The sequence below is a fragment of the Scardinius erythrophthalmus genome (genome assembly GCF_964197995.2).
Source record: "Scardinius erythrophthalmus genome assembly, chromosome: 22".
Taxonomy (NCBI): Eukaryota; Metazoa; Chordata; class Actinopteri; order Cypriniformes; family Leuciscidae; genus Scardinius; species Scardinius erythrophthalmus.
In genome coordinates this window covers 10,363,779-10,387,075 of record NC_138242.1, presented here as the reverse complement: position 1 = coordinate 10,387,075, position 23,297 = coordinate 10,363,779, and the positions used below count along the sequence as shown (strand labels likewise).

The following is a 23,297-nucleotide window of genomic DNA, read 5'->3' as shown; positions in this document are numbered from 1 at the left end:
TTCCCCTCTGAGGCAGACGGGAATCCGCATTCTCAACTACCTCGATGATTGGCTTCTTATAGCCCAATCAGAACAGGAGTTATGCACACATATATCCCTGTTCCTCACTCACATGCAAGACTTGGGTTTAGGGTCAACTTTGGCAAGAGCTCGCTGCCCCATTCCTTGGGGCAGTCCTCGACTCAGCCCAAATGAAGGCTTGGCTTTCTCGGGAGCGCATCTTATAGATCAGGAGCATGGCAGCCTCATTCAAAGTGGGGTTCTTCCACCCCCTCAAGAGGTTTCATAAGTAAGTAAGTAAGTAAAATTTATTTATATAGCACTTTTCGCAGATAGACATCACAAAGTGCTTCACAGTAAAATGTAAAACAAGAACAAGTTAAATACATTCCACAAAATACAAACAGCAAACACAACAAACAACCATAAAAACCCCTCGACTAACCAAAAGCCTGCTTGAAGAGCAAGGTCTTCAGTTGTTTTTTAAAAGAATCAACTGAGTTCGCGCAACGTAGAACAAGAGGCAAAGCATTCCATAGCCTAGGAGCGACAGCCTGGAATGACTGGTCCCCTCTAGTTTTAAAATGAGTGCGTGGAACAACTAATAGCAACTGATCTGAAGACCTGAGACTCCGGGTAGGAGAGTGAAGCTGTATCAGGTCAGTGATGTAGGTAGGGACTTGGCCATGCAAGGCTCTAAAGGTAAGAACCAGGATTTTAAAATGAATTCTATACTGGACTGGTAACCAGTGGAGTGATGCTAAAACGGGTGTGATGTGTTCTCTTTTCTTAACATGGGTTAAAAGCCTTGCTGCAGAGTTCTGAACAGCCTGGAGACGATGAAGTTCCTTCTTACTCAAACACGTAAAAAGACTGTTACAGTAGTCTAAACGGGAGGAGATGAACGCATGAATAATCATCTCTAACTCACCTTTAGTCACAAATGATCTTAATTTGGAAATGTTCCTCAGTTGAAAGAAGCAGTTTCTAACTAATTGTTTAGAATGAAGCTCCAAGGACATAGCTGACTCGAAGACAACACCTAAGCTCCTGAGGCTCGGTTGGACAGACGAGCCTAAGTCACCAATATATTGTATTATTTTTGGGATTTTAATTTCAGGGGCGATGATTAGTGTTTCTGTTTTGTCAGAATTCAGAAGCAAAAAGTTGTCACATAACCACTGTTTAATACTAGTCAGACAGTTAATTAGCGAAGACAATTTAAACAACTCAGTTTCCTTAAAGGAGCAATACAGTTGGATATCATCCGCATATAGGTGGTAAGATATGTCGCTAAACTGACTAATAACCTGACCAAGAGGAAATATATACAAGAGGAACAAGATAGGACCCAAGACAGAACCCTGAGGTACCCCACACGACAACTCAGCAGTTTCAGACATGATCTGATTCACATTAACACTAAAACTTCTACCAGACAGGTAGGATGAAAACCATTTTAAAACTGATCCCGACATACCAACCAGATCATGAAGTCTATTAATCATAATATTATGATCAATTGTGTCAAAAGCTGATGAAAGGTCCAATAAGACCAAAGCTGTATATTTTTTAGAGTCAGCTGACATCATAATATCGTTTGAAACTTTAAGTAACGCCGTTTCTGTGGAATGTTTTTTGCGAAAACCAGACTGGAATTTGTCAAATAACTCATGTTTCTCTAGAAAAATCGAGAGTTTTTCTGCTACAACTTTTTCTAGAATTTTAGACATGAAAGGAAGCTTTGAAATTGGTCTATAGTTTTTCGGTTGTAGCGGATCCAAATTTCTTTTTTTAAGTACTGGCTTAACAACAGCATGTTTTAAAAAGACAGGAACGACACCATTTAAGAGTGAAGAATTAAGCATCTCAACAATACAGGGGCCAATGGAGTCAAAAACTTGTAAAAATAGCACAGTCGGGACAACATCCATAGGACAAAATGATGATTTCATAGAATGTAACAGAGAGGTGATGTCATGTAACGTCACAGGTGTAAAGGTGGACCAACAATGGGCAGGAGACAAGTCACAGGCAAAGTTCTGAGCCAATGATGGGGCAATGTTAGCCCTAACATCTCTGATCTTATTAACAAAAAAGTTGAGGAATTCATTACAGTCTGATCTAGATAACACAGTTGTTTGAGAGCTAGTTGGAGAAACTATTGTATTAATGGTGTCAAATAAGATTTTGGGATTGTGCTTATTCGAGGAAATAAGTTGAGAAAAAAAGCACATTCTCGCCTTTTTCAACATCTCATTCAAGGTGACCATTAGATCTTTAAGGTGGAGCCTGTGAACCTCGAGTTTAGAAGATTTCCAAAGACGCTCCACTTTTCTACAATTTCTCCTAAAACTTAAGATAGCTTCATTAATCCATGGAGAGGCTTTTTTGTGGGAGACTGTGCTCAATTTAATTGGTGCTACTTTATCTAAAATCGATAAGCACTGACCATTAAAAGATCGAATAAATTCATCAACATCAGTGCATTCCATCAGAGAACATGGGTCAAACAAGGCAGAGAACCTCTCTGCAGTGTCTTGATTAATAATCCGCCTTTGTGTCATGATTCTCTGGGGCGGAGGATCTTGAGGAAAGTTAATATTAAAAAACACACAGCTATGGTCACTCACATGTACATCTTCCACATGAGTATTTACTATGTCTAGACCAAGAGAAAAAACAAGGTCCAGGGTGTGACCCTTATTGTGCGTGGGTCCAGAAACATGCTGAATGAAATTAAAAGAGTCTGTAATAGAAAGGAGATTAGCAGCTGTGTTGCATGTAAAATCATCAATATGCAAGTTAAAGTCCCCAATAATTAAAACCTTCTCAAGTTTGATGATAGATGATAAAAAGTCAGTAAAGTCAGTAAGAAAGACACCTGCAGGGCCAGGAGGGCGGTAAATTAACACACTGTAAAAAGCATTAGAAGAGCCTACTTTAAGCATTTGAGATTCAAAAGAGGAAAAGATTTCTGAGTTAATCACTCTACACATGAAACTGTCACGCTGCACAACAGCAAGCCCACCACCACGGCGTGCCAATCGGGGTGTCCCAGTAACAGAACAGCCAGCAGGACAGATCTCGTTTAGGTGAATAAACTCATTTTCCCTTTGCCATGTTTCCGTAAGAAACATAAAATCAATATTCTTGCTCATAAAAAGCTCGTTGAGAATAAACGATTTATTAGAGATGGAACGGGCATTAAGCAAGGCAAAGTGGAGTAATGTAACGTTCGGCAGGCCGGCGTCAAAAACAGCTGATTGAGACGGAACTGACCGTAAACAGCTGACACAGTCACGAGGTCTCCAGTTGCGGCAAATTGTCAGTCGCTGGTCAGACAGCACAGTAAACATCGGTAACGGCAAGTCCACCACGATCCCATCAACAAATTGCTGGTGCACGCGAGGTTCACATCCAATCGATAGAGGTATCGCGGGGTGTTGGTGCTGAGGAGCATTTTCACCCGTATTTAGGGGGAAAACTGGTCGCAGCCACCGGAATCGTTCACCGCGATATGGCCCGAGCACCCCCGTCCAGGATTGGCGTCTTCTCTTAACTTGAACGCCAGCTCTGCAGCCCCTTCTCTTCAGTCTCTTCTTAGGATTCCCAGGTCCCCTGGTTGTAAACAGGAGCCGGTACTCAGGTGATGAGGGAGGACGCACGAACGGGGGCGGAAAGGTTTGTCTGAAACTTTCCCAACTTTCAAATTGTCGTTCCATAGACACTCTGATGTCCAACAACGTGCGTCGATCATAAGTCCGAGCAGCAGAGACACAATATTCAGACGATAGGGCTGATATGGCAACATATAGGGTGAGTACTAACGTAAAGAGTTTACACAAATGCGATGCAGCAACGGCCAAGCCAAACACAGGCGCCATCTTTGTTTTGAGTCACTACAACTACGCCACCTTGGGAGTCCTAGGCCTCATGGCAGCAGCTTCCTTGGTTATTCCGCTAGGATTGCTCCACATGCGACCACTCCAGCTTTGGTTGAAAGGCCTTGTCCCACCCCATGCGTGGCACACAGGCCGACGTTATTCTCAAGATCACACGGCTGTGTCAGAGCCCTGGTCCTTTGAAAATCGTCCTGCTTTTACCAAAAATGGGTGCTGCTGGTTTCAGTTGCCAGGAGGAAAATAGTTGTGACTGACGCCTCCTAGACAGGCTGGGGCGCCCTGAGCAACGGCAGGATAGCCTTCGGCTCATGGGCAACCCCTATATCGAACTGGCACCATCAACCGCCTGGAAATGATGGTGGCAGTTCTGGCCTTCAAGGAGTTCCAGCCAGAACTCAGAGGTCATCATGTCCTGGTACGCTTGGAGAACATGACAACGCGAATGGAGACTCCACCACCGGGCAGTCAAAGCAAAATGGCGCTCCTTCGGGCAGGCGGATGTGGACCTGTTTGGAACGAAAGAGAACTCCCACTGCCTAATTTTTTTCTCAAAGGAAATGGACGCACTGGCTCTGAAATGGCAGAGTTTGCCTTTTATGCCTTCCCTCCTATAGCCCTGCTCCTGCAGGTTATCAGTCGAATACGGGAAGAAGCATGTTCTGTTCTTCTGGTGGCACCACACTAGCAGAACCAGCCATGGTTCCTAGAATTATTCCGGCTACTGTCAGCAGCTCCATGGCCCCATCTGGCACCCCCTACCGGAGTTGTGGGATATGCATGCTTGGCCCCTCAACGGGATCCGTCAGGTCTTTCCCGGGAAGTCATGAGAACAATTTCAGAGGCAAGGGCCCCTTCTACAAGGCACCTTTACTCCCAGAAATAGTCAATTTTCTCAAGCTGGTGCCTAGCTAAAAAAATAGACCCCGCTGATTGCGATGGTATGTTAGTTCTCTCGTTCTTACAGGAGATGCTGGACAGTGGGCATGCCCCCTCCACACTCAAAGTTAATGTGGCGGCCATCGTGGCAAATCATGCCCCAATAGCCTGCCAATCGATTGGGAAGCACGACTTAGTCGTTAAGTTCCTCAGGGGGGCTAGGAGGCTGAACGCTCCACGCCCTTGTTCGGTCCCAGCTTGACCTTTCCACAGTCCTTAGAGGCTTCTCCCTTTGAGCCGCTAGAGTCAACTGACCTCCGGTCCCTCTCGCTTAAGACTGCCCTCTTGCTGGCTCTAGTGTCAGTCAAGTGAGTTAAAGACTTGCAGGCTCTGTCTGTGGATCCTCCCTGCCTCGAATTTGGCCCTAACAACAGCAAAGTGGTCCTTAGGCCAAGGAAAGTCTACGTGCCAAAAGTGCCTGTCTCATCTTCTGTCCAAGCATACTGCGCCGCCTTAAATCAATCATCGACTTTGGCCATGTCCACACTAATACGTTTTCGTTTGAAAACATATATTTTTCTCTCCATTTTGGCCTTCCGTCCACACTGAGATGGCGTTTTTATTAATGAAAACAAAGCTTTTTTGAAAACGGCCTCCAAAGTGGATACATTTGAAAACGCCGTTTTCGCGTTGTAATGTGGACTGTGAAACCGGTGGTATTTAAAAACGATGACGTAAATTTAGTCATATGACGCATATTGTACCAATAGATATTCATGTTTATACCAGTATTGTGCATGTTGTGTGCTATTCACTTGCACACTGCTGCTTAAAATATTCTACATTGCACAATCTTCATATCACAGTCCTGCAAAGATGATAGAATTTACTCACATTTGCTGTCCTGCGGCAATACATGAGAGCAGTTGCGTTTTAGACCAAACATATGGTGACTGCGTGCGACCTGGACCGCATCAGTGAATGGTGAGATATTTTACTAAATAAAATTATCCTGTCAGAAGAATTGCACGATAACTTCATTATTTATTTTTCTATCTGAATCATATCAGTGATCTTTTGTGGGGTTTTACGCATGCGCAGTAAGGTGAATTTAGCGTTTTTAGGCGTTTTTCAAAAGTTTCTCATCCACACTGAAACGTCCGAAAACGCCTGAAAACACTAGTGTGGACGGAGAGCGTTTATAAACGAAAGCGCCGATTTCAAATGTATCCGGATTAATGTAGACATAGCCTTTTACGTACGCCAGATGACCCGTAAATGCGGGTTTCCATTTCCAAAAACTGTTTCCATTGCAGTTTTGCTAAATATTCCTTTTTCTAATTGCCTGTAAAACCACCTCATGTGAGTGTAAAAACTGTTTTTGCGAAATTTATGTTTCTATTGGGCGTATTTTTGATTCGCAATTTCAATTTGTGCAATTTGAAGGGTAATGGAAATGCAGCTACTGCTAATGAATTATGAGTTTAAAAAAAAAGAGGAGTGGGTAGATTTTTACCATTATAGGGTGGTTGTGTACATACACTGCCGACACACATTTATGTTCAAACACCATGTAAAAGTGAATTTTGAATAATAGGTCCCCTTTGAATAAGTCACAGTTTTTACTCGTTGATTCTGTCAATCCTAGGGTTAATAAGCAAGAACACACCATCTCTGAGCAACAAGGAGTCTCAACAAGAATTGTGGGACACCTCAGCTCTGATGAACAAACCTCTCGCACCCATTGGAGGAGCTCCAATGTCCAGAATCAGCCCAGGTGAGCACACAGCCACACACCTATATCTATTATCATACGTGAATTAAAGCTGAGACTTCAACAATAGGCAATACACAATTCATTTGCATTCATCCAAGACATAGTGCTTGAGGTCTTTTACCCTAGAATGCATGAACCAAACAACCTAAACAAATGCATAAATTGGGTCAAAATGAACTACTGTATTTATTGGTTTTCTTAAAATGAATAAATTTCTCGTTAATGAAATAATTAAAATAATTGATGATACACAAATGTTTGAATTTATCCAATGTTATCTTATTATTTGTTCAGTAAAAGATGACATTTGTACTTTGTACATTTGTACAATTGTACTTTAACACATTTTTTCTAACTAATTTAGAACTACTGTAAATTATGCTGAATGAATAAATACGGGACATTTGACAACCTTTATGCAACCTTGGGGTAGTGATACAAATATGATATTGATGAGTAAAACACTGAATAAACAAATGTTATTTTAACATAGTTTTAAAACCATGAGTCAATTTAACCTCCTTTATCCATTCTATGACAAGTAAATGAGGCATTGTAGCAACCCATTTGTTTAAAACTCCCTTATCTCTTAGCTTAGTAGTTTGAGCCTAGTATTTGTCTTGCTTGTTTGCCTAAATTATTTGCCTAATGTTAAGGACCCCACATTACTGACCGAGTGCCCTATTTTAACGATCTGAAACGCAAGTATCAAATGTGAAACGTAAGTAACTTTGTGGGCGGATCTCGGGCGCTGTTATACCGGCGGGATAAATGACTCTTCCGCCCGACGCAAATCTAAAATGTGTTGGTCTGAAGTAGCTTCATTACTCATAGATGTGGTTTGGGCGTAATGTGAAATAAACCAATCAGAGCAGTTTGCTCCATGGCGGATTGCTGTTATAACGGCGGATTAGCCAGGCACACGCCAGGAGGAGTTCACAGCAGAGGAGACCAACATTCTCGTCAAGGCCGTAAAAGACAGAAAACTGACATTGTATGGGGATGGGAGAAACCCACCCAAATTAGCTTCGGTTAAACAGGCGTATAATAATTTTGGTAAATGTGTAATCTAGATGTATGCCTATTTTTTCACATCTTCATGGACACCACAATGATTTCCCTCATGTGGAATATTTTTCCTTGTAATTATGTATGGTTTGCAAAAATGGCAACTGCTGCGTCTGTGTAGATGAGAGAAGCAAAGTGTAATGCACACGCTACATTATGGCCAAGCATGCGCCCTTAAAATAGCATCTGAACGTGCCACTGACTTTAGACCAGTGTTAATTTCGTTAACGAAAACTATGACGAAAAATGTTTGTTGACGACCTTTTTTCCCCTGACTAAGACAAGACGATGAGAGACGACACCCACGTCATTAAACGATAACTGACTATATCAACACATGCAATATCGTTGACGAAAAATACGAGACTGAAATGTGTTTAAACATTTTTTAAACTTAACCAAAACCATCTGTTTGTGTCAAATAAAGGAGACGACAACACATTGACTGTTTTTTACGAGCGTTCATGCTTACGGTTGCCAGATTTTAATAATTAAACCCCCAGTCAAAGCTTTTCTGTTAAAAGAACACGTTTTCTACCCGGTCTTTTCAATAGTATCTGACAACCATGCGCGCGCGCTCTCTACACTGCTGAAGAACCGCGGATGATCTGAAAACACAGACGAGTAAGCCGGAGTTTAGCGATCTTCATTTGAGATTTTCTACTTAAATTAAAGTGTCGTTCAGTCGGTCTGTGTTCTGCCACGAGCCGTTTGCGCTATCTGTGCTACTAAATCTGCGTTTTTAATGTTGATCATATTATACGAGCAAGAATGCAATGTTTTCTGAATATCCACACGATTTCAAATGTGACATTGATTTTATACAACAGTTCAACAAACAGAAGAGTAACATTAAATAATGTACTACATTTAAAACAGTATTGTCAGTAGGCTTATTGCTCTATTTTGCAACAAAAGCCATAGCAGAACTGCAGCACACAGCGGTGATTCGTGAACGAATCTGTGGCTTTGAACGAATCGTGAGATTCAATGACCCGTTCATAAAAATAGCAGCTTGCTTCCTTACTGAATGAATGAATGAATGACTCCATGACTCACTCATAAAGACAGTGACTTACTACTGGCTTTAATTTAATATTTTAAAAGTACCGGTATCACTTCGTTTTTACCATCATTGCATATTTATTGAACATTGTTTAATTTAAAAAAATATTTAAAAAATATTGTCCCTTAATGGAAAAAGTGTGACTGCAGTCTAAGTGGAAGAGAGGTGGTACCAGGGGGTAGGGCACTCTAAACTGAACTAAGGAAAAGGGGTATGTAGAATTGCACAAATGCTACTGCTAAAGAGTGCAATGTCAATACAGCCTGTTACCTTAAAGGGGGGGGGGGTGAAACACTCAGTTTCAGTCAATCTCATGTTAATCTTGAGTACCTATAAAGTAGTACTGCATCCTACATATCTCCAAAAAGTCTTTAGTTTTATTATATTTATAAAAGAAAGATAGGCTGTACCGAGTCTTTCCGGAAAAAAACGAGCGGCTGGAGGCGTGCTGTGTGGGCGGAGCTAAAGAATCACGAGCGCTGTTCACTGTTTACTTGCTGTGCTTACGCGCCGATAGCTAACAACACACAGACATTTGAAGCAGTTTTACTCAACCGCACGACCGTGAACCTTTATCGTTGGGACTGCTCCATCCTTAAGCATTAGACGATCTGCAAATCCGGCAAATACTTCCCTAAAGCCGAACACAGCGCTTTGATGGCCGTACTGCTTTCGCTCTCTCGCTCTGGTCTACGGGTGCGCGCGCGCCCTTCCGGGAGAAGTGCCTTTAGGACCCGTATAAGGAAATTCCGCCCCATCTGACGTCACACATGCCCATACTCGAAAAAAACTTTCCGAAACTTGTGACAAACCGGAAGGAGTATTTTTGCCACAGAAATACTCCTTCAAACCTACAACTTTATTTTTGAAACTTTGTCCATGTTTAGCATGGGAATCCAACTCTTTAACAGTGTAAAAAACTCAGTATGCATGAAATAGCATTTCACCCCCCCCTTTAATTTACATTTCTCATAAGCTTAACTGAATTGGCCTAGAGATAAAAAAAAATTAGGACATTTTTTGTCTAAAGACTACATATACATAGCTACCAAAATTAATGTCGGTAGCTGCAGTTTGACTAAAAGTTTACAAAAAATGCAATGACTTTTCGTCAACTAAAACTAGACTAAAACTATGAAAGACAAAATGACTAAAATGTGACTAAGACCAATAAGTATTTTCGTCTCAAGATGAAAACTAAGACTAAATCAAAAATGGCTGCCAAAATTAACACTGCACCAGGGAACGTTTGCACCGGAACACGCCGCCTCTTTTCGCTGAATCGCCCCCGGGAGCGCAAGTTCATTCCCTAATTTACCGACGTGTGTCTGTGGAGGGAAAAGTCCGCTGTGCGTTGGGTGCAAAATAGGAATGATACATGCGTCGGTGTACAAAGTCAATTGCGCTGGGTGCAAGATAGGGCCCCAAGTGTTCATTCAGTCATATTCTTAACTTTCCCACCTGATCTCACTACTTCAGTGTTGTGCATCACTCAGAACTAAATTGACAATGCCTTTTAAATTCAAATCAAAGAGGATGCAGAATAATTATATAAATAATAAATAATTATTTAAAAAAGAAAAAAAAAAAGAAAAAATGCATTACCCATCAAACACACAGCATATTATTAGAAAAAAGATACCAACTCAAATAAAGAAATACCTATAAAAATGACGTGGTAGATGTTTGGTGATGTCATATGGCAACTTGGCTGTATAATTGTTTTGACAGAATAGGACTTTAAAGAATTGTTAAAGCATTTGAGAAACAATATTCTACATATCAGGGTATAATGGGCATAATTGGTTAACATTAGGAATATAATTATTTATGTTTTGTAACAAAACTTTTCAATGGATAATTCAATTATTTTGTTGTGTGACTGTTTTGAATTTCTTTGAATTGCAATTAATTTGTAACCTTCCATTTTCAGATTCAGTAACCAGATCACTTTAATTTAAATCTTTTGAATTGACATGAAGCCAAATCTAAAATTCTGAATTTTGCCCAACCTGGCTTCATTTAATTCTAATTCTTGTCTACTTTTACTGTAATACTGTCCATTGTTTCTCCCTGCATGGATTCAGAGGAAAGCAGCAGTAAAGCCACAGATAACGCTAAAGAAAGGACACTAGAGCAAAATTAACAGGTCAATGTTGCTGATATAGCAACAGTGCTGTTCTGCTCTTCCCCACATCATGGATTTTGGCCTGTGGTGTAAATGTCTGGAAGACATTTTTTAAGAAAAATCGCCAGTCATTTAAGAAATTGATTACTTAAAGTCCCCCTGTAGTCAATAATTTAATCCCTAAAAACTCATCTTTGATCACCAAAATGACATATTTAAATGTTTTTTCCTTGAAAAAAAAATATATATACATGCCTTAAAATAGCTTGAATGTAACTCTACACCCTTGCCTCATTTAGTCATTTAGAACCTTGCCTCGGTTCTATGAATATGCAAATTAGCCCCACCTCCACTCACTCACACCAGCTCAGAGATCCACTCTTGATAATCACACGTTTATGTGATTGGTTACAAGGTTGTTTGTGATGTCAGAAACACCAGAGATTTCAAACCGCGTTTTGAGACCGTCTTTGGTTCAGTGCAGTTTTAAAGACAAAATACTCAACAATGGTGTTGACTTAATAATTATTAAATATAAAAACATATAAAAGCATATTAAAAACACCACACGGATATATAAACAACATTTAAAGCTTGATTTTCACCACAGGGGAACTTTAATACTGACATTTGGTAGAATGAGTAAATTTAACATCTCTTAAGTGGATATATTTTGCAAAATTATACAGAATCAAGGCCTTGTTTGATTGTTTAGCTGGTTGTGCTCTCTTTCTTGACTCTAAGTTGTGGCCTCTGCTCACAGGAAACTTTGTAACCACCACATACAATCTCTCTGGAGGATACATGCCTTCTTTCCAGAAGAAGGAAGTGGGATCCGTAGGACAAAGGATTCAGCTCGCCCCTCTCGGACACCAGCATGCACGTAAGAGTTCAGTTTTACAATTCAGTATCTAATAGTCTACTTCTCTCTGCTTCTAGTTTTGACTTTCTGTATTTGTTAAAGGGAAGGTTCACCCAAAAAGTAAAATTAGCCCATGATTTACTCACCCTCAGGTCATCCTAGGTGTATATGACATTATTTTTTTCAGATGAATACAATCGGAGTTGTATTAAAAAAATGAGAGGGTCTGATTATAATTTAACCAACAGTAATTCACCAACAAGTAAATAGAGAATAAGCGAATCAGAACACTGCGCGCCAAACCAGCAGTATGTGCGCAAGCGTGAACCACTAGTGTTCTGTCTCACTCTGGATCTGCCACTGCATCACATTTCTCTTTGCGTGGCGTGGAGTGTCCGTTTTTATGTCGGCTCTCATGCTAACTGGTTAGAGCACAATGCCTGCTGCGTGACACACACACTTCTCGAGCCGCGCCGAATCCGCGTGCTAGAAATAGAACCGCAACCGACGCCTATTTTTCACGCGACACGCAAGAGTGTTGGAAGTTTTCAGACAAAATTTGCGACGGCGCAAATACATATTAATAAATTACATTTTGATGCTTGAAAGTCTCTCGGTTTTGACAAATGCGTATATAATTGTAATTTAAAAAATAGGCCTAATTATCGATTTTCAAATATTGCCCCTGTCAATAGGCCTACAGAACGAAATATTCTGTAGCCTATTTTGCCGTCAATACTGCCGACGTTGTCTTTGCTGTATCAGGCTATATTATGTTTAACATCCAAATGTAGATGGTCTGTCGGCGCACAGAGCCACGCAGTCGCAGACAGCACGTGAAGTCCGTGAACACTGAATTCCCTTTTCTTTCTTATCTATTTGTGTTTGAACAGACATGTGCACGAAAAATTAAGCCAGTGTCCGTCTCAACGAGTTTCCCCGTAAATGCAGTCAACATAAAACGGATGCGTGTCATTACCGGTATTAGATACGTGCATTCGTCTTAAAGGGACAGCGCCCAATATACCTGCAGCTGTTTGTGTCACCAAAGTTAATCAAACAACAAAAGAGAAAGAGAAAAATCACGTTTTGTCAAAAGATAAACTGTATTAATACTTAATACAGTTAATTTACCTGAAAAACAAAAAAAAACACTGCTTTATTTCTTGTGTATTTGTGTTTTATTGTATTTATATTTGTATTTTGTTAATTAGTTTCTATGCAGATGCGCTAGGCCTACCCTACACAATTACCCCAATCATCCTAGAATTATTAATTCTTTACAAAAATAGCTATTCGAATCATCAGGTGAAATTGTTTTCAGGAAGTAACAGTAAAGCAAGACGAAGAAGTTCAAGATAGTTTTTCTAAATTTCATTTAACTCTATGTGCCTATAGGGGTGGGTTGGGGATGGTGGCAATGTAGTATCTGGATATTTGCCGCGGGACGAGGGCTTCGATTACCTCTCTCTTTTTTGACCATACATGTGTTTGCACCCCTGTGATATAGTCTGAAAGAAGAATGTCATATACACCTAGGATGACTTGAGGCTGAGTAAATTGTGGGATAATTTTATTTATGGGTGAACTATGCCTTTAAGACTGACATCATTGTGGAATCACGATTTTTATGCTTTTCTACATGTCCTTCATATATTGATATAATTATGTTGGCTTCACAATACTGATATTAAATTTAAATGTGAAGCGTGTAATTTTTGTGAAATATTTTCTTCTTTGTTTAAGCAGCCCAACCAACCAGAAAATTTCCAAAACAATAGTAGAAGGCACATTAATATGCATGATGAAAGCAGCCTTCCCCCACCATCCTATGCATGCTATATATTATTAGACTGATGTTGCAACATTGCCTCCGATAATGGTGTAATGGTTTTTGGTGTGATTATCTGTTTGTCTCAGTCTAGTTTGAAATCCCCGTACCCCCTACCCCCCTAGAGGGGCAGAGGTCCACCCACCAGTTTCACAAAATCCTGTGGGAAACACTGTACATGCTTTATCTTTATACTTGCTATTATTCTTCCCATCCCCAAAATTTTGAACTCCTCCTAGAGCTTTCAAGCTTTCATTAGGGGTTCAAGCACGAAGTGCTGAAACCATATTGTAATTGTACTGATTTTTATTATTAGGGGTTCAAGCACGAAGTGCTGAAACCCTATTGTAATTGTGCTGATTTTTAGGGGTTCAAGCACGAAGTGCTGAAACCCTATTGTAAATGTGCTGATTTTTATTATTAGGGGTTCAAGCACGAAGTGCTGAAACCCTATTGTAATTGTGCTGATTTTTAGGGGTTCAAGCACGAAGTGCTGAAACCCTATTGTAATTGTACTGATTTTTAGGGGTTCAAGCACGAAGTGCTGAAACCCTATTGTAATTGTGCTGATTTTTATTATTAGGGGTTCAAGCACGAAGTGCTGAAACCCTATTGTAATTGCTCTGATTTTTAGGGGTTCAAGCATGAAATGCTGAAACCCTATTGTAATTGTGCTGATTTTTATTAGGGGTTCAAGCACGAAGTGCTGAAACCCTATTGTAATTGTGCTGATTTTTAGGGGTTCAAGCACGAAGTGCTGAAACCCTATTGTATTTGTGCTGATTTTTATTATTATTATTATTATTATTATTATTATTATTATTAGGGGTTCAAGCACGAAGTGCTGAAACCCTATTGTAATTGTCCTGATTTTTATTATTATTTTTCTTCTGCCGTAAAACGCATCGTGCAGCCCAAACCGTAAGAGCTGGAACCTTGAAACTTTGCCAGATGGTAGTACAAAAATCGAGGAGAGGTTATCAAATTATGACCCCGATTGGCCCATAGGTGGCGCTATAGCAACCAAAAGCGCGAAACTGCTCAGAACTCCTAGACCGTATGTCGTAGACTCAAGTGTCTTATATCATTGGAAAGCTGGACGCCTGACGAACAAAACGTATATCTCCGATTTCATTTCCGCCATGATAGATTTTCCGCCATTTTGAATTTTGTCAAAAACCTACTTTTGCGAACTAGTCCCTGGTTTTTCGCCCGATCGGAACCAAACCAGTGCAGAAATGTTCTCTAGAAACTGAAGATCAATAATTATCGAAAAAAAGTTGAAATTTCGATTCACGGACGCTAAGGAGCGCCAAAACGTACGTTGTGGGAGGGGCCTATTTTACTAAAATGGCTATAACTCCAGAAGTAAATGAGGTATCTTCACCAAACTCGGTACACATATGTATGAGCTCAATATGAGGTAACAGTAAAAAAATCGCGGCGATTTGCCACATGGTGGCGCTATAATATGAAAAAAACTTAAAACAGGCTTTAACCACCTGACCTTTAGTCCGATTGACTTGAAAATTGGTATGCAGTGTCTTGGTCCAAGGTGTCATGTATGTGTATGAGGACATTGGCGTATCTAAAAAAACATGGCCGCCATCGGCCAATGAAGTTTGAGCACCTATTAAACAAGGTTAACGGAGGCCGATCGGAACGAAACTCGGTGGGCATGTTCTACTCATGGCCCTAGAGGTCTGTAAGAATTTTAAAAGAAATCGGCCACTAGTTGGCGCTAACGAGATTTATGGCTCTGTAATCACGTGGTGTTACACTTATTGTCACAAAATGGACACCATTTGATAGATCTCCTCTTGTTGAACAACTTTGCCTCAAGAACCATTGCTGTCAATCAAACCGTTCATTAAATATTCGTAATTATGTTAAAAACCTACTTTTGCGAACTAGTCCTAGGTTTTTCGCCCGATCGGAAACAAACCAGTCTAGGACAATTCTATGGACTCTCTAGGTCAATAATTATCAAAAAAAAGTTGAACTTTTGCATTTTTCGCATGGCTAACAGGGTCATTTAGAAAATGGGCGTGGTAAAATGCACTCAAAAGCCTATAAATCCTAAACGAAAACTCAGAACTTCACGAAAATTGATGAGCATATGTGTCATAACCTGCTTAAGAAGCATGGAAAATTTTATGGAGAGCGGACCATAGTTGGCGCTATAACTGTTAAAACGCTTTAAAACCATATATTTCCTATGGTAAATTGCCTGTATTTGCTGTAAATGGTGTCTTCTATCATATAATGTTCATATCATAATGTTCAAAACCAGTGCAGCACAATTCTCTGAACTCTCTAGATCAATAATTATCAGAAAAAAAGTTTAACTTCTTCAAAAGGTGATTTTATATGAATATAATGACATATTAAGCCAATAAGTGGTATTTTACTGCCCCCTGCTGTCATTTCATCATACTACTCCCTAATATTGTTATAAAATTCATATTTAGACTTTATAAAATCATTATTTTAACATTTACAATCACATTTTGTCAAAACTCATCTATTGAGTATTACTATTGACAATTGTGTTACACTGAGATATGGAAATGGACGAAAGTAAATGAATGAAATGAAACGAAAGTAACGGCATTTAAGCCACGCCCCCGAATACAAATTCATTCATAACTCGAAAACGGAAAGTCGTTGCGCGCTCAAATTTTGATGGTGAGGACCTCTCCGGGCTCTTGATCGAAACGTGTCGTCGCGGGCCTCGGGAGCGCGCCCCCCGCGCATCGCGAATCCGCGGGACCCCCGATTTTGAGCGGCCATTACTCCCGACCCAGACCACCCCGAACATTGTGTGAGAGCTCGTTGGAAAGGGCGCGTCCTTGGCTAGCTTCGATTCAAATGTGGTGTTATTTGCCCTGGGCATTCCAGAGATAATAGCCCGAACAGATATGCCTTATAACAGTCATAACTCCCAGCCCCAATCGCCCAAAAACACCTTGATGGTCTCATTCAACAGGGCTCCTCAAGCACTATATATGCTCTGAGTTTCAGAATTTTTCGCCTTTTGGTTCCTGAGATATAAGTAAAAAAACTAATTCCCATTCATTCATTCAAACACTTCAACTGTAAAATGTAAGCTATAATACCACTGTTGTCCACTAGAGGGAGCAGCAGGATTACGCATGATCTTTTAATTCGCTTCAGTATTGGGAAATAAACAAATGCTTTAAGAAGCAATCTTTTTTATTATGATGTTTTTTTTTTATTATGATATTTGTATATATTTTTTTTTTTATTATGATTATGAACGGTTTGATTGACATTAGTGATTCTTGAGGCAAAGTTGTTCAAGATGAGGAGATGAAGATATTTTCACAATATCACATCCTAAAAACATTGAAAACATATTTGTCTTTGTGTGTGTGTGTGTGTTTGTGTGTGTGTCTGTGTGTGTAAGCATGCTTAATGGAAAGAACATGGAGAAACTGCTTTGTTTTACTGGTGGATAAAAAAAGTCTTTCAAATGAAAGTGAGTCAATTAGTGGTCTTCTACTGCCCTCTGCAGGACATTCTACTTAATAAAATATTTTCATCTGTGCTTTTGCATTAGTTTTTGGACTATATCAAATTACTTGCATGAAAATCACCTATTATAACACAGTCATGTTTTGTCAAAGTTTATCACTTCATTTTTACTGAGCTCTCAGTTTGAACAATTCTGCCTCTCAGTGATTAATTTGAAATCTGAAAATGGTGTTATACAGAGGAGATTTGCAATTATCATTTTGTTACCTATCTTTTATTTTAAATATCTACATCTACAACAAAATGTGTGTGCATGTGTGTGTTCAAGCATGTATTAAGTATTATTGTTTAAGTATTATTGTTTTCATTTACATTTTAACCACCAGAAGAAGAACACTCATTGGTTCATTCTGCTCACTAAAATTATTATTTTTCATTTTTTTTCCATTTGAAATATTTTTTAAACTTAATAAAATCATTAAAATAACATTTCAAATCATATTTTGTCTGTTTATAAATCCCACAGACTCACACTGGCTGCAATACTAATGTTTTTGTAAAACACAGACCTGATAGTCTAATCTGTGTGTATTGTGCATATATTATTGATATAATTACTATTGCAAATCATGTTATTGTAACTCATATCTTAATAGAATATTATTTGTAATTTTAATTCTTTATTTCTTAATTGTTTTTTTATGATTACTACAGATATTATCACCAAAGATATCAACTACACCTTCACTTTTAGTATTGACACGCTGCACACACAGCACAATCACACACTCACTAATGCATTCAAATAAATGTAATCTTACTGTGCTACTTTATTTGTACATGATTAGAATGAACAGAAATCTAAGAATATTTTTCTTCTTTTGTTAAAGCCATTTCAGACTCCAAGTAAGCATTATATTACTAATCATCTATTTTAAAGGTGCCATACAATTGAAAACTGTATTTATCTTGGCATAGTTGAATGATAAGAGTTCTGGACATGGAACTGACATACCGTGAGCCTCAAACACCATTGTTTCCTCCTTCATGTGTAAATCTCCTGTTTGCAAAAGACCGCTGAAAAATGAGTGAATCCCACCATAACACCGACTGTGACGTTGGAGTCAGGATCATTAATATTTATACCCCCCAAATTTGCATTTTCCAGTCCATGTTCTAGGCCAGGCAGTGTTAATGTGGACCTGCACAGCCGAATCATCAGAAGATCTGCAGGTGTTGTGAAGAAGCAAGCAAGGACAATAGTGAAAATGGCAGATCATGGATATAAATGTTATGTCTGAGGCTGTGCTGCGGATTTGAGAACTTTTCATTCCCTTCCCACAAAAGAGAACTGTCAACAGGCATGGTTGATGTTTACAACAGGATACCTCACCATTTTAATTCAAAGCTGTTAGTTTGCTCTGCCCATTTTACCCCAGACAGTTTTTCTAACCTGGGACAATATCAAGCAGGTTTCGCTCATCGTTTGATACTCAAGAAGGGGGCAGTTCCAACTAATGTTATATTTCCATTACAACCCCTACCGCAAGCAGAAAGTAACATTAGTGATTTTATCCACTACTTGACTGTTGAAGACATTTCTGTTTCAGAGATATCAGAGAACAATTTAAAATATATCAATGCATTCTACAGCACCTTTAAAATAATTATTTAAAATGGAGATCAGGCCATAACATCACAAAAACATGAAAAGGGCTATAACCACCTGACCATTAGTTCGATTGACTTTAAAATTGGTATGCAGTGTCTTGGTCCAAGGTGCCATGTATGTCTATGCCGCCATCGGCCAATAAAGTTTGTGCACCTCTTAGACAAGGTTAACGAAGGCCGATTGGAACGAAACTCGGTGGGCATGTTCGACTCGTGGCCCTAGAGGTCTGTAAGAATTTTGAAAGAAATCAGCCACTAGTTGGCGCTAACAGGTTTTACTGCTCTGTAATCACGTGATGCGTGTCATTTGATAGATCTCCTCATACTGAACAACTTTGCCTCAAAAACTACTGCTGTCAATTAATTTGTTCATTAAATACTTGCGATTATGTTAAAAACCTACTTTTGCAAACTAGTCCTATGTTTTTCACCCGATCGGAAATATACCAGTGCAGTACAATTCTCTGGAAGCTCTAGATCAATAATTATATAAAAAACTTAAACTTTACCCATTGGGTAGCCATAATAGGATCATTTAGAAAATGTGTATGGCAAAAAAACACTCAAAAGCCTGTAAATCCTAAACGAAAACTCAGACAACTCACTAAACTGCCTTATGTGCTTAAAGACCCTAAATGCTTGAACCCCGCTAAATGCTGCTTGCAGCTTTAATTAGGGGTTCAAGCACGAAGTGCTGAAACCCTATTGTAATTGTGCTGATTTTTATTATTATTATTATTATTATTATTCTGCCGTAAAACGCATCGTGCAGCCCAAACCGTAAGGGCTAGAGCTTTGAAACTTTGCCATATGGTAGTACAAAAATCGAGGAGAGGTTATCAAATTATGACCCCGATTGGCCCATAGGTGGCGCTATAGCAACCAAAAGCGCGAAACTGCTCATAACTCCTAGACCGTAAGTCATAGACTCAAGTGTCTTATATCATTGGAAAGCTGGACGCCTGACGAACAAAACGTATATCTCCGATTTTATTTCCGCCATGATAGATTTTCCGCCATTTTGAATTTTGTCGAAAATCTACTTTTGCGAACTAGTCCCTGGTTTTTTGCCCGATCGGAACCAAACCAGTGCAGAATTGTTCTCTGGAGTCTGAATATCAATAATTATCAAAAAAAAGTTGAAATTTCGATTCACGGTCGCTAGGGGGTGCAAAATTAACGTTGTGGGAGGAGCCTATTTTACTAAAATGGCTATAACTCCAGAAGTAAAAGAGGTATTTTAACCAAACCTGGTACACATGTGTAAGACGTCAATATGAGGTCACGGTAAAAAAATCGCGGCGATTGGTCACATGGTGGCGCTATAACATGAAAAAAACATAAAACAGGCTATAACCACCTGACCGTTAGTCCGATTGACTTGAAAATTGGTATGCAGTGTCTTGGTCCAAGGTGCCATGTATGTCTATGAGGACATTGGTGTATCTCAAAAAACATGGCCGCCATCGGCCAATGAAGTTTGAGCACCTATTAGACAAGGTTAACGGAGGCCTATCGGAACGAAACTCGGTGGGCATGTTCGACTCATGGCCCTAGAGGTCTGTAAGAATTTTAAAAGAAATCGGCCACTAGTTGGCGCTAACGAGTTTTATGGCTCTGTAATCACGTGGTGTTACACTTATTGTCACAAAATGCATACCATTTGATAGATCTCCTCTTGTTGAACAACTTTGCCTCAAGAACCATTGCTGTCAATCAAACCGTTCATTAAATATTCGTAATTATGTTAAAAACCTACTTTTGCGAACTAGTCCTAGGTTTTTCGCCCGATCAGAACCAAACGAGTCTAGGACAATTCTATGGACTCTCAAGATCAATAATTATCAAAAAAAAGTTGAACTTTTGCATTTTTCGCATGGGTATATTGGGTCATAAAGAAAATGGGCGTGGCAAAATGCACTCAAAAGCCTATAAATCCTAAACAAAAACTCAGAACTTCACGAAAATTGGTGAGCTTATGTGCCATAACATCATTAACAAGCATGCAAAATTTCATGGAGATCGGACTATAGATGGTGCTATAACTGTTAAAAAGCTTTAAAAAACACATATTTCCTATGGTAAATTGCCTGTATTGGCTGTAAATGGACTTTTCCATCTATTATTTCAGTGGTTAAAAGCTTTCTAAATAAATCTTAATGTCTTAAATGCTTATGTGCCTAAAGGCCTTAAATGCTTGAACCCCGATAAATGCTGCTTGCAGCTTTAATTTTTAGGGGTTCAAGCACGAAGTGCTGAAACCCTATTGTAATTGTGCTGATTTTTATTATTATTATTAGGGGTTCAAGCACGAAGTGCTGAAACCCTATTGTAATTGTGCTGATTTTTATTAGGGGTTCAAGCACGAAGTGCTGAAACCCTATTGTAATTGTGCTGATTTTTATTATTATTATTATTATTATTATTCTGCCGTAAAACGCATCGTGCAGCCCAAACCGTAAGAGCTGGAACTTTGAAACTTTGACAGATGGTAGTACAAAAATCGAGGAAAGGTTCAGAGATTATGACCCCGATTGGCCCATAGGTGGCGCTATAACAACCAAAAGCGCGAAACTGCTCATAACTCCTAGACCGTATGGCGTAGACTCAAGTGTCTTATATCATTGGAAAGCTGGATGCCTGACGAACAAAACGTATATCTCCGATTTTATTTCCGCCATGATAGATTTTCCGCCATTTTGAATTTTGTCAAAAATCTACTTTTGCGAACTAGTCCCTGGTTTTTTGCCCGATTGGAACCAAACTAGTGCAGAAATGTTCTCTGGAGACTGAATATCAATAATTATCGAAAAAAAGTGGAAATTTCGATTCACGGTCGCTAAGGGGCGCCAAAACGTACGTTGTGGGAGGGGCCTATTTTACTAAAATGGCTATAACTCCCGGTGTAAATGAGGTATCTTCACCAAACTTGGTACACATGTGTATGAGCTTACTCTGGGGTCACAGTAAAAAAATCGCGACGATTGGCCTCATGGTGGCGCTATAAAATGAAAAAAACATAAAACAGGCTATAACCACCTGACCGTTAGTCCGATTGACTTGAAAATTGGTATGCAGTGTCTTGGTCCAAGGTGCCATGTATGTCTATGAGGACATTGGCGTATCTCAAAAAACATGGCCGCCATTGGCCAACGAAGTTTGAGCACCTATTAGACAAGGTTAACGGAGGCCGATCGGAACGAAACTCAATGGGCATGTTCGGCTCATGGCCCTAAAGGTCTGTAAGAATTTTGAAAGAAATCGGCCACTAGTTGGCGCTAACGAGTTTTACGGCTCTGTAATCACGTGGTGTTACAAATATCCACACAATATGCATATCATTTGATAGATCTCCTCATCCTGAACAACTTTGCCTCAAGAACCATTGCTGTCAATCAAACTGTTCATTAATTATTCATTAATATGTTAAAAACCTACTTTTGCGAACTAGTCCTAGGTTTTTTGCCCGATCGGAACCAGACCAGTCTAGGACAATTCTCTGGACTCTCTAGATCAATAATTATCAAAAAAAAGTTGAACTTTTGCATTTGGATGGCTGTAATAGGGTAATTTATAAAATGGGCGTGTCAAAATACATTAAAAAGCCTATAAATCCTAAATAAAAACTCAGAACTTCACAAAAATTGGTCAGCATATGTGACATAACATCATTAACAAGCATGAAAAATTCTATGGAGATCGGACGATAGGTGGCGCTATAACTGTTAAAAAGCTTTAAAATCATATATTTCCTATGGTAAACTGCCTGTATTGGCTGTAAATGGTCTTTTCCATGTCTGATCATATAATTTTCATATCATAATGTTCAAAACTAGTGCAATACAATTCTCTGGACTCACTAGATCAATAATTGTCAGAAAAAGTTGAACTACTTCATTTGGATAGCTATAATAGGTTCACTTCAAAATCTGGCCTTTACCAAGTGTCCCCGAAAGCCTATATCTCTTTAATCAATGCTCAGACCTTCTTAAAAACAAGTCAGAACGTGTGAAATATCACCCTGAACAAGCATGAAAATTTTCAGACAGATCGGACAAAATTTGCCTCTATAACAGTTAAAAAGGTGAAAATGATATGAATTAATGGCATGTTAAGCCAATAAGTGGTATTTTACTGCCCCCTGCTGTTTAAAATAGTCATTTTCTCATATTGGTATTGGTATCAGCCATGGTAAATCATGATAAATGATGGTGTGTGTGTGTGTGTGTGTGTGTGTGTGTGTGTGTGTGTGTGTGTGTGTGTGTGTGGTACAAATATAACAAAGGTTTTATTTTCCAACATGAAAACAAACATAACAGAGTGCTAGTGCACAAACAATAACCGACAATGATAATGGATGAGAGGGGAACTTAAATACACAGATCAAGACAAGGACAACAGGTGACGGTTATGATGATGAGGAGCAGGTGATGATGAGGAGGGTGATGAGGAGCAGGTGCAGGTGATGACGACAGATGGTGAATGTGATGAAGACAGAAGGTGAATGTGATGAAGGTGAATGTGACACCAATATCACTGAAACATTGTGTGTGTGTGTGTGTGTGTGTGTGTGTGTGTGTGTGTGTGTGTGTGTGTGTGTGTGTGTAGCATTATT

General features: G+C 39.4%; 1 protein-coding gene across 9 annotated transcripts in view; it reads left to right on the top strand.

Annotated features, from left to right (window-relative positions):
• Positions 1-23,297, top strand: part of mak (male germ cell-associated kinase) — a 171,760-nt gene that overhangs the window by 33,296 nt on the left and 115,167 nt on the right. For all 9 annotated transcript variants that reach the window (XM_081352500.1, XM_081352493.1, XM_081352499.1 and 6 more), the window contains 2 exons: positions 6,430-6,558; positions 11,584-11,703. In XM_081352500.1, coding sequence (XP_081208626.1) covers positions 6,430-6,558; positions 11,584-11,703 — 249 coding nt within the window. The remainder of the gene's footprint in view (positions 1-6,429; positions 6,559-11,583; positions 11,704-23,297) is intronic.